The 14,990-nt window shown below is 47.9% G+C and overlaps 4 protein-coding genes across 5 annotated transcripts; 1 reads left to right on the top strand and 3 right to left on the bottom strand.

Annotated features, from left to right (window-relative positions):
* Window positions 1-40: 40 nt before the first annotated feature.
* On the bottom strand, window positions 41-5,587 carry LOC117138520 (putative transcription factor SOX-14). Of its 2 annotated transcripts, none has more exons than XM_033300655.1 (2): window positions 4,485-5,587; window positions 41-1,680 (listed from the first exon to the last, which is right to left on the bottom strand). In XM_033300655.1, exons 1-2 carry the CDS (start codon window positions 5,022-5,024, stop codon window positions 205-207), a joined length of 2,016 nt encoding a protein of 671 aa, XP_033156546.1. In that variant the 5' UTR covers window positions 5,025-5,587; the 3' UTR covers window positions 41-204. The 2 variants fall into 2 exon arrangements, with proteins under 2 accessions (XP_033156546.1, XP_033156547.1); XM_033300656.1 differs by lacking the exon at window positions 4,485-5,587 and adding an exon at window positions 2,636-3,218.
* A 2,457-nt stretch (window positions 5,588-8,044) lies between these two features.
* On the top strand, window positions 8,045-9,698 carry LOC117138122. The gene is made up of 2 exons (XM_033299983.1): window positions 8,045-9,147; window positions 9,208-9,698. Exons 1-2 carry the CDS (start codon window positions 8,404-8,406, stop codon window positions 9,415-9,417), a joined length of 954 nt encoding a protein of 317 aa, XP_033155874.1. The 5' UTR covers window positions 8,045-8,403; the 3' UTR covers window positions 9,418-9,698.
* A 178-nt stretch (window positions 9,699-9,876) lies between these two features.
* On the bottom strand, window positions 9,877-12,864 carry LOC117138118 (anaphase-promoting complex subunit 2). The gene is made up of 8 exons (XM_033299979.1): window positions 12,730-12,864; window positions 12,152-12,668; window positions 11,857-12,095; window positions 11,608-11,788; window positions 10,847-11,548; window positions 10,523-10,786; window positions 10,220-10,461; window positions 9,877-10,161 (listed from the first exon to the last, which is right to left on the bottom strand). The coding sequence occupies exons 1-8, from the start codon at window positions 12,790-12,792 to the stop codon at window positions 9,961-9,963; spliced, it is 2,409 nt and encodes an 802-aa protein (XP_033155870.1). The 5' UTR covers window positions 12,793-12,864; the 3' UTR covers window positions 9,877-9,960.
* A 257-nt stretch (window positions 12,865-13,121) lies between these two features.
* On the bottom strand, window positions 13,122-14,986 carry LOC117138121 (zinc finger protein 436). Its single transcript, XM_033299982.1, has 2 exons — window positions 14,695-14,986; window positions 13,122-14,635 (listed from the first exon to the last, which is right to left on the bottom strand). The coding sequence occupies exon 2, from the start codon at window positions 14,591-14,593 to the stop codon at window positions 13,394-13,396; it is 1,200 nt and encodes a 399-aa protein (XP_033155873.1). The 5' UTR covers window positions 14,594-14,635; window positions 14,695-14,986; the 3' UTR covers window positions 13,122-13,393.
* Between the last annotated feature and the right edge of the window lie 4 nt (window positions 14,987-14,990).

Below are 14,990 nucleotides of genomic sequence, written 5' to 3'. Positions count from 1 at the left end.
TCATTCCACTACGCAGTAAATGAGACTGCTCCGACGTAAATATTTTCAATGCAAAGCATTTATTCTCGCGTTTTTTGTATGTATATAGAATTTATGGAATATATGGTATTATCTGCATACATATACATATTTTATATATAATTTGGTGTAAAATTATAAACGTACAATTAGATTAGTTATAAATTACACAAACTTAAATATCTCTCACATTTTATAATAACTTGCAAACTCGTACTTGTTAGTGTTAAACTCTAAATGACTACCGGTTGGCTGAGGCGGCAAGTCCTCAAACGTGTAGGCTAGCAGAGCTCCGTTGTTATCGTGTGCGGCGTAGTTGAGATCATTGTGTGTTTCAATTACACTTCCGGTGTAGTCTTGTTGCGCGTATGTACAAGTGCTCCCGATGGCGTCCGCCTCCACGAAGCTGCTCCCGTTGAAGCCGATCTGCGGCGAGTTGGAGGTGGTCAGAATGCTGCACTCGCTGTCCTCGGCGGCCGACGGGATCGCGTTGAAGTCGTCGGCCTGGAATGTGGTGTGCCCAGCGTCCGGTCCGCCGTAGGGCAGCGTGCAGGTCATGGTCATGGTCACCGTCTGGGGCCGCACCACCTCGAACTCCACCTGGTGCGAGGAGCTGTCGCCGCCGCAGTCCTCCGCGAAGCAGTCGTGGCTGTCAGGCACATATGGAGGTATTTGATGGCTGGCCGAGTGCAAGTTGGCGTCGTTCACAATGTTGTCTTCGGAGTCGAAGACGGGCTCGTTGAGCGGATTGTCCAGCAGGCTGGACGACTCCACCTTGAGGGTGAGCCCGTCGCTCGAGGGATTCACCTCCAGGTAGGGCAGGTAGCGCATCACCTCCTCGGTCAGCTCCTCGCGGTCGTTGATGGGGCTGATGTCGGAGATGTTGTCCATCAGTCCTGCGGTGGGATCCGACTGGTTGTGTTGGCTCTGCGCCAGGGAGCTGACCCCCAGCTGCGAGTCCTCGTTGCCGCCGAGGAAGAGCGGCAGGAAGCGGTTCACCACCTCCGACAGGTTCTCCCGCGGCTCCAGCGGACCCGAGCTCAGCTCGGAGTGCAGCTTCTCGTCGCAGTCGGCGGTGCTGTGCGTGCTTAGAGGTAAGTATTCAGACGATTGGTAGCTTAACAGATTATCGGCTGAGGGTAGTATAATATCCGCGGAGTTGAGCTGCTCAGCAGACTCCATCTTAACTTCGTACTTAGGCTTGGAGGAGATATCACCCGAGTCGTTCCTCAATCGTTTCGAAGCGGAACCCGATTGACATGTAGAGGTAGATCTTTTGCTTTTGCGGCCGGCAGTGGTGGTTCCATTAATTGCAAGGGTGGTCAGTGAGTTGTTGCTGTTGGGCGTGTCATTTCTGGCTTCGCAGCCGTCCGCGTCCTGGTTGGTCTTCAGCGATCCCGGGGAGCGCGTCTGCTTCTTCTGCGGCCTGTACTTGTAGTTCGGATACTCGATCATGTGCAGCTTGCGCAGCTTCTCCGCCTCGCTGATGTACGGCTGCTTGTCGTCCTTGCTGAGCAGCTGCCAGCGGCGGCCCAGCTCCTTGGAGATCTCCGCGTTGTGCAGGTCGGGGGTCCGCTCGCAGATCTTGCGCCGCTCCATCTGGCTCCACACCATGAAGGCGTTCATGGGTCGCTTGATATGGCCGGGCGAATGTTTCTTGGTCTGCAGGTGGAAGGAAAAGCGGACGGATTAACTATGGCCTCAATCGTATAGCTAGTTATACATAAGTATCTTAGATGCGAATGGGGATCCCCACCCAGTGCTAAGTCCACAGATGTTGGCCTAGGCAAGCCGTCAAGTGCAGCGCAAGGAAAGTGAGTGAGTAATATGTGCCCGCCCGTACGATATTGAATACACTTCCGGCATCTCAGAGCCCGTAAATTAATGCGCTCCCTTGTTTCCACCAACTTATGGAACAACGAAATTGGCTTCACCTTTCGGCAACCGCAGATACGCTCCGTTAATTCGTTCATGCGAAAAACACATTTACCTATTGTACCTGCGCATATAAATATATATAAATGCCGACTGCATATTAACGTATCGCAGATAAAGAGTTAGGAAACAAATTCACGCCAGATATAGTATATGTACATATAGACGTATATAGTACATCTGAGCAGTTCGGCTGTGTGCCCGACATACATGCACCGCTCATGCTCATACCGCCTTGTCTATGGCGGTATGCATGCGTTTGTATCTGTGCGAAATACGTATCCGCCGCGTTTGAAGTTCAATGTCCCTCGCCAAGGTTAATAAAACGCTCCTAAAACGAAATATGGCTTGTGTCTGTGTGCACTTGTACCGAAATGTGTTTCTGCTCGGCGTGTTGCGGCTGCTGCGATGCTCGGACAAGTGGGCCCGCTTCCTGGTTGCCCCTTCATTTGCTCCCAACTTATCCCTAATCATCCTGACCATCCCAAGCATCCAAGCATCCAATCCAGCCTGATCTGCCCACCTGAGATCATATGGAAACTGGGCTCGCGAGGCCAGGAAGACCGAGACTTGGAATAGGTCATAGCGGTGACGCGCCGCCTCGTTTGGCCAATGTGAATAACCGTTTTATTCGCGCCGCGAGAGACGGCAGAAACCACCTATTAATAGCGTTAACTTCGACCTTGCAGCAGTTCGTGCACCTCGCGAGTTCATCCACATCCGAAGCAGAGGCGATACCCTTGGCGCTCCGAGCTGAACCGAACCGAACGCTGAGCGGGCTGAGTGGAGCAGACGTGGTATTGGGGCCGACGGGATGCGATGCTCCATCGGCCATTGGCTCAGCCATTGCCTCAGCCATTGCCACTGCCACTGCCACTGCCGTTCTGTTGCCTTTGCCCTCGCAACTCTGCTCCGAAACTCACTCTCAATGTCGCCGACGTCGTCAGTCAGACGGTTCAGTTCAAGTCTAATAAGCAGCCCGACTCTTGTAGACACAACACAACACACTCTCACTCACACCCAAAGGGCCCAAAGCACACACACACACGCGCCGAGCAGGGCAGAAGTTGCAGACACCCGCATCCGTGAGATACAGATACATATGCAGCGATGTATCTATGTGCGCTCGCTCCGCTCCTCGGGGAACAAGTAAAAGTGATGAAATGGGGCTGGGGCTTTCGATTTTAACCGTTCTTACGCTTAGATCCTAAGGTCATCAGCTCGAATACTATATTAAACACGCTTTTTGCAGCACAGATAAACATGTAGTCGCAGAAGTCAACGACTCAGTTCGTGCTTCCCAATGCCCTGTTCCCTGTTCCCAGCTCCCAGTTGCCAGTTGCCAGTTCTATATATGCGAGTAATACGCAATTGAGCGTTCTGTTCGTGACGCCAAAGGCGAAAGGCAAAGGCGAAGCCATTGCCTCCTCCATCCATCCGCACTAATAACCGTAAAAAACAAACTGCTAAGCAAGGTCAATGCACCAAATGTGCTATGAGTGCCATGAGTGTCGTGAGTGCGAGTGTGAGTGTGTGGTGAACTCACTTGCTAAAATTTAAACTTTTCAGTTAGGCAGATAGTGCGTTCTTGATTTGGACGCGAAGGTGGCCGGTAAACAAGATGACGAATAGATGGGTAGATCGCCATAGGAAACTGCTGTTCCGACGTAATCATATCAGCCAGCATACAGACGTACTGCTCACGAAATATAGACGTACTGTCCGCCCGACCAACATATCCACCAGATACGTATACATATCTACAGGCTACAGCACATCCATCCATACATACATATATGCAAGCTCGACAAATACTGTGAGTCATCGGGGAAGCGAAACGCGAGTACAACCGCCCCGTAAATGAAATGCACGGGGACAAAAACTGCACTGCCACGCGCTCCACGAATGAATCCGTGTATCTATGTATCTATATATCCGTGGATCTATGCATCTATGTATCCATCCATGGTCGCGACTCATCAGCACTCGATGGGCCAGCGCACCCGAAGATACCATCCATCAATCTTGGCTATTTCATCATAATAAGTCAGCAGTGGGTTTGAGCTACAATTCGATTGCTAATCTGCTATAATTGTTGTGCCTGCTGGTATTTGTAAACAAAGAAAATAATCGCAAGGAACTTGAATCTAATCTGCCCGAATCTTATCAGTCAAACTTTTGTTGACCTTTCCGGTCGGCGAAGTATTTGTTTGTGCTCTATAAGTAGGTCTCCCTGCCGAATATCAAATGCGTTCAACCCGCCGAGACAGCTGGGTTCGCATGTATATCTAGTAGTTCCCATTGGGAGAGATAAGAACAGCAACTGCAGCGCCTCGGCTGATAGAGTGGATCTTCCTATCGGACGAACGGATGACCAAATCATGGCTACACCAACAACACATTCCTCCCCTGCCTGGACAGAAATATGCGCCTTGGGGTAAATGGTGTCGAAGGCCGAAATATAATAAGGGTTAAACGGTCCTACCTCCTACTCGATCCCAATTTCCCTCAGTGTAGACAGTGTTACTCACTCGAGTCGCATCCGAGTACGGGGTGCTGGAGTTGACAGGAACCCGTGCAGATCCGAACACCGGGCTGGAATCGATGCCGTTCATGCTCAGTGTCATTTCATGGCCGCTGTGGCTCGGAGATCTTTCGCCGTCCATTTCGGATTCGGGTGGAGGGGGGTTGAAGCGCTGGCTGTGAGTGTGAGTGTGGGTGTGGGTACTCCGGGGTTCCGGGGTCTTGGGGGTCTTCAGTGCAGCTGCAGCAACAGGCGCGGAAGGCGAAGCCACAGCCGCTGGATGAGTAATAGCTGGCTGGCTTTGTGTTTTTTGTGCTCCAGGCGTTTGCGCTGGCGCTGGCGATGGCGAAGGCGACGACGCTGGCGAAGGCGAAGGCGAGAACGGTGGCAAAGTGTGGGGTGGTGAGTCCGCTTTCGGGGCTGGATGCCTTCGCTGGATGGTGATGGTCGCTGGTCTGGCTGGGGTGGTTGCTGGAACCGTTGGCACTGTTCCGGGGCGCAAGCTCAATGGTGGTTCGGTGGTGGCCTGGTTGGGCTTAGCTATCATCTTTCAGTGGGTTCGGGGCCGCTGCAACTGCATCCCAGTCCTGGTGCCCACTGTGTCTCTGTCCCAGCGATGATGTCCCGATCCCCGCTGGAGCATAGTAGCCGGACCAGTGGCAGTGGGTTGCCGATAAGGCGGAGCGCTCCGGTTCTCTGGGGCTTTATCACGAAATTATGTGGTGGTCACTATGTCTACCCAGTGCTGTGCACTATATGCACTATATGTGCACTATGTGTCCGTACTCGCAGTAAGAGTACGATCGGGCTGTTTCATTTGTGTGGACGCGAGTGCGAGTGTGAGTGTGCACTAGGTATTGCTCCTCAAGGTGAAACTGGTTCCTCGTTATTTATTTATTTTTTGCTGTTTCGCTCTTGGTTTTGTTGTTGTTGTTGTTGTTGTTGTTGCTGTTGTTTGCAATATTCCAAGACTCACGTTCGCCTCGTCCGTGTAATGAGCGCGCATAGGTGTGCGTGTCGCTCCCTCACTCTCGCACTTGGTAAATTTTATTAATTTATAAATGCACTGAAACTGAATTAAATAGATTGGCTCGCATTTATGTGCAGAGAGTTACACACGTATGTAACGATATGGCCGTGTGCATGTTTGTATCTGTGTGTGGTCACCACTAATACTGCTGCACTCGCGCTTTCGACTGTGTTTGTTTGCTTTACGTGTGTTGATTTTGAAACACAAATGTTTTGATAATGTTTGAACTCCAGCTGGTTCCGAATGTTTCTGGCCAATCGTAGTGTTATCACTCGACAATAAGCGAGATCGCTTGGTTAAATGTATCTCAGCTCTGTGGCATCCACGGTTTACGCACTTATGTATGTAGCTTTCTTGTTTCTAGTTTCTAGCTACTAGACTTGGCTAGACTTAGTTAGTTCGGATGGTTTGGCACGCCGCGCGATTAGGGACTTATTTGTTCTCCGTGTCCTGGCCAATCTACACTAAACATCGATTCGAATCCAACTGAATCCACACCGAACTGAACTGAACTGTGAACTGAAGAAGCACTGAAAACGAAACTCTCGGCGCAGCGCAACGAAACCGAAGCGATGAGATACGAATGCGAGTTGGGTTTGGATTGGAAGTGGAAGTGGAATCGAAATGGACGGCTGGAGTGGAGTAAGTGAAGAAACGAGCGCGACGCGAGCGAATAAACTACGCAAAAGATTTTACGTTTTTATTTTGTTGTACATTTGTGTATTTGTGATTTTGTTGTACTTGTTTCTTATGCAGCCCCATGTACTGCGCTGTATGTAATTATGCATATATGCCTTGCACATACATATATATGGCTCTGCTGTATCCGTGTGGGTGTGTGTGCTTGGTGTGTGTGAGTGTGTTTTCGATTGTGATTGCTTCCCGACCAACGTCGATCGCTCACAGCTGTTCAAGTGAACTGACTGCAAGTTTACGATTTGAGTTGAGTCCACAGCACGTAGATACAGATACATGCACCCATACCAGCGTCACATACACGCGCTGTCGCTGTGTGCGTGCCAGAGAGAGAAAGAGCGCAGGTTTCTGCGAGAGTGTTCCTGACTCGATGAGTCAGGAGCGGACTTGCGGTTAGTTCAGTTGCATTGGCATAAAAGTGACTTTTGCTTTCCTTATTTTCCATAAAAGAGTTATTACAGTTAGCATAGAATTTTTTAATTCATTTTGTGCCCCTTTAAGTCATCAATTCTTTATAGCGCCCTTCTGGCGGGCGCCACCCGCACTCCGCCCCAGGGTTTGTTGATATCAACTGTTGCAGTAGCGCAACAGTGTTGGTGTCCGGTGTGCGGGGAGGGGTGTGTACATGTACACTTATGAATCAGCTGTTCCACTGTGTATTAATCATATGGCTGTTTGATTAATCTGTACGTGTGTTTGTGTGTGTCTGCATATACTGGCGAGAATAAATACACATTACGTACGTATATATGCGTGCAATGTATGTGCTCATGAATATAAATCTGGCTTCTGTTTATTTCAGACGATTCCGAACGGTTTCGAGAGCGGAAAATCTGAATATTATACGTAAATATCAGATATAATATGTATGCCAGTACATACATCCTCACAAAACATATGTATGCAGGCACTATGCTGCCATATACGAGATCTCGAATAATATGCATAAATGGCATGCAGTTAACGTAGAACACTCGAATATTATGCGAGAATATAGAGATAACTATACATATTTACAGATACAAATACGATGTATGTACATATAGTATTTATCTACAGAATGACGCAGCGGAACATGCACTTGCATTTTCATACAGTGTCAGGTATAAATATCGGTTAAAGACCATGTACATGCAGTATACATACGAGTATGCATGATTTAATTGTACTCGGACACACGGAAGTAATCGAGTTGATCGCTGCGACCGCAATATTTCATCTTAAGTTTTAAGGCTACGATATATTTATTCACATTTTAATCTTAGGTTATTTAATTTAAAATAAACAAAACATATTTCTACTCATTGGAGTAGTACACCTAGATCTCTGCCTTCGTTGATGACTCTGCAAAAACCAGAATCATGAACGATGACTCATCGATCATATGATCAATTTTTAAATTGGCTTCTTAGAAGTTTATGATTCATCAATTCGTACATCGGTGTTACATCAAGCTTAAATAAAATAATACATTAACCACCGTTTCTCAATATTGTTGTATCAAATAATTATTAATGGGCAATAATATAGCCAAGTTGGATTTTATTGAACTTTAAAATCATCACTCACGGAGCAAAATCAGATTATCAACAATAAACACATTTTCAATCAGTAAGGAAAATTTATTTAAAATTTAAATACAAAACAACCTAATATTGTTTAAAAAAAATAATGTTTAAAATCCTCTTATCTAAATAAATCTTGAAAGCCCGATTAAAAATTTCAAAATTAAATGCCTATCGATAGGCTGCTATTGCCCGTTTTGAATGGGACGAATTTGTGGGGTGCGTGAGTGAATGGTCACAAAAACAACTATACCCAAGGTGATTCAACGTCTGTTATCGATATATTTTCAGCTCTAGTGAAAAAGTATGGAACTATTCTGGTATAAAACGTGTAAAACTCTGAATATTATTGTGCCTGGACTCTATATTTCGCTATATACGCTACAAACGAAAGCAGAACTAGCCTACAACTGAAAAACAGTAAAGTGCAAAGGATCGGATGCACGACATACGTAACATTTCACCATATATGTGCGTTATTTCACTCCATATTACATTAGTTAATCGCAGTAACCATGGATAAGTGTGTCTCAAATTAAGCTGGCCACCATGCCCCCCAAAGCCAAGTTCAAGAAAATGGCCATTCGCAAGGGATTCCCACCACACCAAACGCATACTTGTGTATTTAAGTTCAGATGTCGAAATTTCATACCCTTATGGGCGCGCTGTTTGACCCCTTCCTCTTTGTTCTCCGCCTGATTGCAAACATGAGTTCCCCTATCTACGAGCAATATCGGTTCGGGCCGTCACGTCCCCTCTCCGCTGGATCACGTACACTGTGGAAGCCAAACAAGGTGCATCAGGAAGCACCCGAGGTCAAACCGCTCGAGGTCCCCGAGGATTTAAGGATCCCAACCCTGCAGCCAGACCCCCTGAATCCGCTGGCCACCATGATGTCCTTCAAATTAATGGCCATGGACGTAGTAACTCAAATGCAGACCGCCCTGCACAAGTGCGTCAACGCCCAGAGTCCGCCGGGCGCCAAGATGGCGGGAATCGAGTTGGACGCCTTGCGGCGTTGCGTGCCGTCCTCGTGCTACTTCTTTATTGACCTGCATCCGCACCACGGCTTTAAGGAAACCGCGGAGGAGTGCCCCACTAGTCAAGCCTCCAGTGACCGGAACAACAACGCTGGCTGTTCGCAAGGATCGAATCCCAAGAGCTCCTTGCAGCGGCAGCGTAGTATTTCCGAGTGCAGTGAGGACAGCTTCATTTGCTTTGAGGACGACGCAGAGCAGGCGGATGAGGATGTCGAGGAAGACGAGGATGATGATGACGACGACAGCAGCGTGCAGTTTACAGCATGCGGTGAGGATGAGGATACCGAGGAGCTAAAGGCCTGCCAGTGCAGCGACGACAGCTCGACTCCTGTCAAGAAGGTGAAGAAGGCTTTTGCGCAGCATAAGTTGGCGTATCTAATTTTCAATTTATGCCCACAGGTTCGTTTCAACATGAAACCCGAAGTTCACGTAATGCTCGCCTGGGACTACGCTTATCGGGCTGCCAGGAAGAGCGAATGGCAGGTAATGGCGCGGGATCGGGATCGCTTTCAGCAGCGGATTCGACGGATTTCACCCATTCTCAACGCCGTCCTGACCCCAGTTCACCGAGAACGTGTCTACCAAGCTCGATTCTTGCACGAGGACTAGCCGGTCCGCATACCTGATGTAACTTTTGATGTACAGATTACAGTTTAGAACGATTACAGCATTAAATTACAAGTTGTTTGCGTGTATAAAGGGATCGATTTAGCCACTGCGTTCGTGATTGATTTTATGAAGCCAAAAACTGTTTAACCCTGTAAAGTATATCAAAACCAAGTACACCTTTCTTCGCCTTTAGTTTTAGAGCCCTAAGCAGTTTGAATTTGTTGATAACGGGATTAGCATATACCTTAATATAACTTGAAATAAATTAAGCATTAGACGTATTTTACTGTGTGTTCTTTTCACATAAGATTGCTTGCATTCTGTTCCGAATTCCCAAGCCAAACAAGTTTGGGCAAAGGCTGTGTGTGTACGTGGGTGAGAGAGATAAGCTCTGAATAGAAATAGATAAGACGGCAGTTTGGAAAAATGTACGTTTAACATGGAACAGTAAATTTCATAAACGTTTATGATTCTTGCGTTTATTCATTATTTATTTCATGATTCCTTCAGTCGTTGCAACTTGGTTTTGGTAATCTCCGCAACTTATTTGGCCAATTGATAAACTCCACCCGAGAATATTAGCTTGTGCTCCCTGACTTTTCGCTGCAGAAAGTGTTTCAGCTCATCCTGAGTAAACTCCACTCCGCCGCTGTGGGAGGCGAACAGCTTCAGCATCTGGTGGATTCGGTCAATTGGCATGGAGTCCAGATTCGTGAGCATTCCAACAATATAGGACCAAAAAACCTGCGTGGCATAATTGCATAAGAAAAACCCGGAAGGAGGCACTTTTGCTACCACTTACTTGGAGTTCTTCTTCCCTTTGATCGCTGGCAGAAGCCATTGCGGATTCCAAATCCTCTTCGTCAGCTTCTGCCAGACTCATGTCCTCGTACTGAGACTTCTCCGATTCCTTTTCCAGCAGCGTGAATATTCCGGGGGTCGTTTCCGAGATCAACCCGTGGTTTTGCCAAAAACTGAGACGACGCCGCAGTGCAGACGCTGGAACTTTCGTAATGGAACTAAGATCCTCGATAGCCCATTCATCTGAAAAATATGACCATGCGGTTGTAAAACTGTAGAACTTCACTGCCCTATAATAACGTACTCTTATTTTGAAAGTGGTATATAATAACCGCCAAAATGGGGCTCACAACCATTTCCATGGTCCGATCCCCGATCTCGATTTCAATATTGACACGACCCGTCACTGTACGCCAGTTGAGCGTACGGTTTCCCTTGTACGCCTCGTAAGCCTTGGTGTACTTCTTAAACTCATTCTCAATCTCCTCAGGAAGTTGGAGGCTTTCTTTATTGAAGGACGGCCAAAACTGGGCAGAAACAATCAGAGAGGAGATGTCGAACAACTGATCTAAAATGAGATGTTTTCGTTAAAGCCACGTTCACATTTTGAAGGTTAAGAGTCACTCACTTTCAGTTCGGTCGCCATCGCTGTGGATGTGCGCGTTAATTCGCTTGGAGTCGGTTACGTCTTTCAACATCACCTCGCAGCTGTGCAGCAGCGATTCGCCAAAGCGGATCTTCAGCAGTTCCAGATTTCGAATTTCCTTTTCGGAATTGAAATCTAACTGGGCCAGCAGTCTGTCCGCCATTAGATTGCGATACTCTGTCATGAACAACTCCTTGCTGCCGTATATGTCTACAACCATCGATATAATGTCGGCCGATCTCATCTTCCGCGAGCTGTTGTACTGCATAATGCTGGCATCTATACCAAACGGATCGGGTTGCCAATTTTCCCAGTTGCTGAACTCATCGGCACCCGAGTCCTTGCATTCCTTAATTGTTTCTCCCTTGGCGAGTTCCTCGGACAAGTCCGTGGGCCCCTCTTCAGTCAGCCCAGTGACTACGCGTCGCACTGTGTCGTTTCGTTTCCGCAGGTAATCTTTGATTGGAGCCGTTACCATCTCTAAGATGACTCCGGTACTATCCAGATGGCGAATAGCTTTGATGGCTGCCACGTAACCCGTTAATATGTCCATGGTGTTGACTCCAGGATGCAGAATCCTTGCCTCTAGCGAGCTCCTAAGGGATTCAGTGAGGTAGACTCGCATATCGATTTTCTCCATGCAAATCTTTAAGTCATCTATAGCCGGAATGGAATCTGGATAGTCTGTTTACAAATAAATACATGTAGTTTGGGGACTCTTGACTGAATCTAAGGAAACATACCAATTATAATGCTGAAGAACTGACCAATAACGCTTTGGGCAAACGTTTCGTACATAAAGTAAGTCAGTTTGACTTTGAAGGATTTTACAGACTCGGGAACTTCGATATCGGTTATGCTGTCCTTAGACTTCCATTCCGTGAATATGTTTGTGAGCCATGACATTATAACATCCGATAGCCACTGCAACGATAAATGAGTTACTTAAGTAGTTAATTTATGGCAACAGAAGGATATCCCATTCCACTCACAGTTTCCAGTTGCTTAAGATGACTTCTGTCGAAGATTCCCATGCATGTGTCGCTGATGTGCTCCTTGATTTTGAGCTTGATGAGAGCGGTTAGAGCACTCCCAGTTAGACGGTCTATGAGATTCATCTCAAAGAGCTTCATGTTCGTCTTGTTAACCATATCCGTCAGCCTTTGGCAGCAGCATTGCTCTGCTTCGAAGTTGCAGCCAACGCAGAGGAGCTCATCGAACACATCAGAGTCTGAAGTGGAAAGCAAGTGAGCATGGGAACCACAGGAGTATGTATCGGATCCATACCAACTGTGGTCAAGGCGAGATTTGAGGCCTTGGTGAAGAGCTTAAAGTGCACCCAGTAGAAGGCCCCAACGACCACACTGAAATTGGGTGGTAGTTGAGCCAGCAAGCAGTCCCTTAAGCAGTTCTTAATGCCATCCTCCTGCATGAGCTTCACCGTCTTTCCGGCGGGCTTTTTCTCAGCTCCAACTAGCTGGATCAGCCTGGGCTTCACCTGCATCAGGCTCTGAAAGCTGTCATGCAGCTCATTGATGGCGTCGATGAACTGGGTGAACAGTCCGTTCTTATCGGGCAGTGCTTCTATGGCCAGAGCTTGGTCGTTAATCCAGCCCTGCAATTTAGACGAGACCAAGCAGTCGTGGATGTGCTTCCAGAACTTCGGCACCAGGACATTCCGAATGGTCGACTGGATTTCCAGGTCCACAAGCGCCGCGAAGGTGTCTATGCTGCCCAACATCATCAGGTGCTGGCGAACATTTTGGAATACATTCTCCTCAACCGGATCATTGGATATAGCGTTCTGTAAGAGTTATTGAGTACTAGCGCCAATCCTTATTACTGAACCGAAGGAATAAACCTACCGCTCCACCCAAAACCGGAAAGATTCTCAGTACATCCGCCCACAAGGCGTCAAAGTCGCACATCGTGTAATTGCTTTAGGCAGTGCAAAACATTTCTTAAAACTCTGAATCAAACGCCAATGGTGATGGTAGTGCTATTATCGATAAAGCGATTCTATCAACCGAACCGATAGACGATGAATCTTTGATTTATCAGAAATTATACATATATCTATTATTCATTCCTATATGCCATTCTTAATCATTTTCTAAATTCCAAACTGGAATCCTGATCCTGATGAGCTATCAGTTCCCCATCAATTGGCCCATTAATATGTAAAACAGGTTTACTAAAATAAATTATATTAATAGATACGGGGAGCTTAGTAGCCAGAAAATAAGAAACAGCAAGAGTTTCAGAAATACAGATGTATGTCTTCATGTTCTGGCAAACACAAACAGTTAGAGCTAAAATTAAATTGCATACGACTTATTTACATACATACATACAAATTGAGATTTGAGAGCCGGCGCTGATCTTGCATAGGAATATAGTTAGATTGCGAATTTATTTAATTTTATTGTACTGTGTGCGTCACCCGACACACGCCCGTGTGGTAGCCAATATCGATTGGATGCGGATGCCAATGGCTAGCGACTTAAGGAGTAAGGAGTAACTATGAAACTATCGTATCTTCAAATGCGTCTGCTGGTGCTTTTTCAAGTGGTCGCTCCGCACAAACCGACGACAGCACTGCTGACAGGCGTAGGGCTTCTCTCCGGTGTGCGTTCGTATATGCCGGTTAAGGTCGTCCTGCCGCTTGAATCGCTTCTCACACTGCCGGCAGTAGAAGGGCCGATCCTGGACGAACTGGGGCATTCCGTACGTGCCGGGTCCGTCCGCCGGCGGTAGCTGAGAGAGGGTATTTACAATTTCTTCGGTCGGCTCGTATTTTACCTCGGGCTTCGCCTGGTTAAGGAAATCGGGCAACTGGCTCTGGTTTTGGCCATGGTTCTCCATCTGGTGTTCAGGAGCCACGATCTGGTACTTGTCGCTGTGCTCTGGCCGTTCCAGCTTAATCTTTATCGGCTTGTGGTGTATGTCGATAATGCTCCCGGGCTGCTGGTGCTGGTTATGCTGCTGCTGGTGGTGTTGCTCCATGCTCGGCTCCCCGCAACCAACCATGGCGGCCATGAAGTGGAAGCCCGAGTCCGACTCCGAATGAATCTGCTTCTTCGGAGGCTTGAGACGGACTCCGCCACTGCTGCTCGGTACTGTTCGCTTCGGGGTGCTGCCCTTTAGCTGGCGGTCGTGGGTGGCCAGGTGCTTGGTGAGGTGGTCGCTGCGGGAAAACTTCTTGGTGCACTGGATGCACTCGAAGGGCTTCTCGCCGGTGTGCGTCCGGAGGTGCCGGTTGAGCTCATCGGAGCGCGTGAATCCCTTGCCACACTTGGGCTCGCTGCAGACGAAGGGCTTGATGCCCGTGTGCCAGGTGAGGTGGGACCGCAGGTGGGAGCTCTTGCCGTAGCTCTTTGTACAGTTGTCATACGGGCAGACGAACTTGCGCTTGGGATCGGAGGCGAGCGCCGTGGCCATTAGCTTCACACTGGGCATTATGCGGATCTTAGAGTTGCCGTTCCCGCCGTAGTGCGAGTCGTCCTCCGTCTCAGTCTCAATTCCGTGATGGGGCACATTCTCCACATTCGCCTGGTCGTGCTTGACGTCCTCAAAAATCGTCGAGGCCCGCAGTATCAAATCGGACGCCTGCTCGTGTATGTTTGCGCCGCTCATCGTGGGAAACGCTGGTGGTGGTTTCATGGGTTCTATGGGCGTTGATGTCGTCAGCATTTGGGGTGTGGGCGTGTTTGGTATTACTTGTGACATTGCGCTTACGTTCGAGGTTCGCTAGCGCCCTATCCGGTATGTCTGGAATCGAGAGTGGAGGTACTTTACTGCCAGCTACGCGCCTACCGCTCCCTAATTACCAAAATTGCGTTTATCCAAAACTACACTCCTGTACAGGAAACTGTGTTCAGTGGGCGTCGGCCTAGGATTTATCAGTTCTGTGGTCCCTCGTCACCATAGCCAGCGCGGAAAACGGTCTATAGTCGGTCCTGGTGTCCCGCACACATTTTCCAATTGTTTTCGCCTAACGCGCTTGCATATTCCAGCGGATTTGCTTATTTTACTTTATTTTATTTATATACTGAAGTACATCCATTTAATTGCGATGAGAATTATCGACTAGTCGATAGGACCGAAAGATACGACTGAATGGTGT

Source organism: Drosophila mauritiana, chromosome 2R (genome assembly GCF_004382145.1).
Source record: "Drosophila mauritiana strain mau12 chromosome 2R, ASM438214v1, whole genome shotgun sequence".
In the NCBI taxonomy this organism is placed as follows: domain Eukaryota; kingdom Metazoa; phylum Arthropoda; class Insecta; order Diptera; family Drosophilidae; genus Drosophila; species Drosophila mauritiana.
The sequence above is the reverse complement of the archived record's forward strand: the minus strand, read 5'-3'. Positions and strand labels throughout refer to the sequence as shown.

Bases quoted from the DNA above. Each gene is read 5' to 3' on its own strand.
- LOC117138122 (XM_033299983.1), top strand. From the start codon at position 8,404: ATGTCGAAATTTCATACCCTTATGGGCGCGCTGTTTGACCCCTTCCTC. The intron at 9,148-9,207 runs GTGAAGAAGGCT...TTATGCCCACAG, and splicing joins GCTCGACTCCTGTCAAGAAG to GTTCGTTTCAACATGAAACC.
- LOC117138118 (XM_033299979.1), bottom strand. From the start codon at position 12,792: ATGTGCGACTTTGACGCCTTGTGGGCGGATGTACTGAGAATCTTTCCG. The intron at 12,669-12,729 runs GTAGGTTTATTC...TAACTCTTACAG, and splicing joins TTCCGGTTTTGGGTGGAGCG to AACGCTATATCCAATGATCC. The intron at 10,162-10,219 runs GTAAGTGGTAGC...TATGCCACGCAG, and splicing joins AAAGGGAAGAAGAACTCCAA to GTTTTTTGGTCCTATATTGT.
- LOC117138121 (XM_033299982.1), bottom strand. From the start codon at position 14,593: ATGTCACAAGTAATACCAAACACGCCCACACCCCAAATGCTGACGACA.
- LOC117138520 (XM_033300655.1), bottom strand. From the start codon at position 5,024: ATGATAGCTAAGCCCAACCAGGCCACCACCGAACCACCATTGAGCTTG. The intron at 1,681-4,484 runs GTGAGTAACACT...TTCCACCTGCAG, and splicing joins CGTACTCGGATGCGACTCGA to ACCAAGAAACATTCGCCCGG.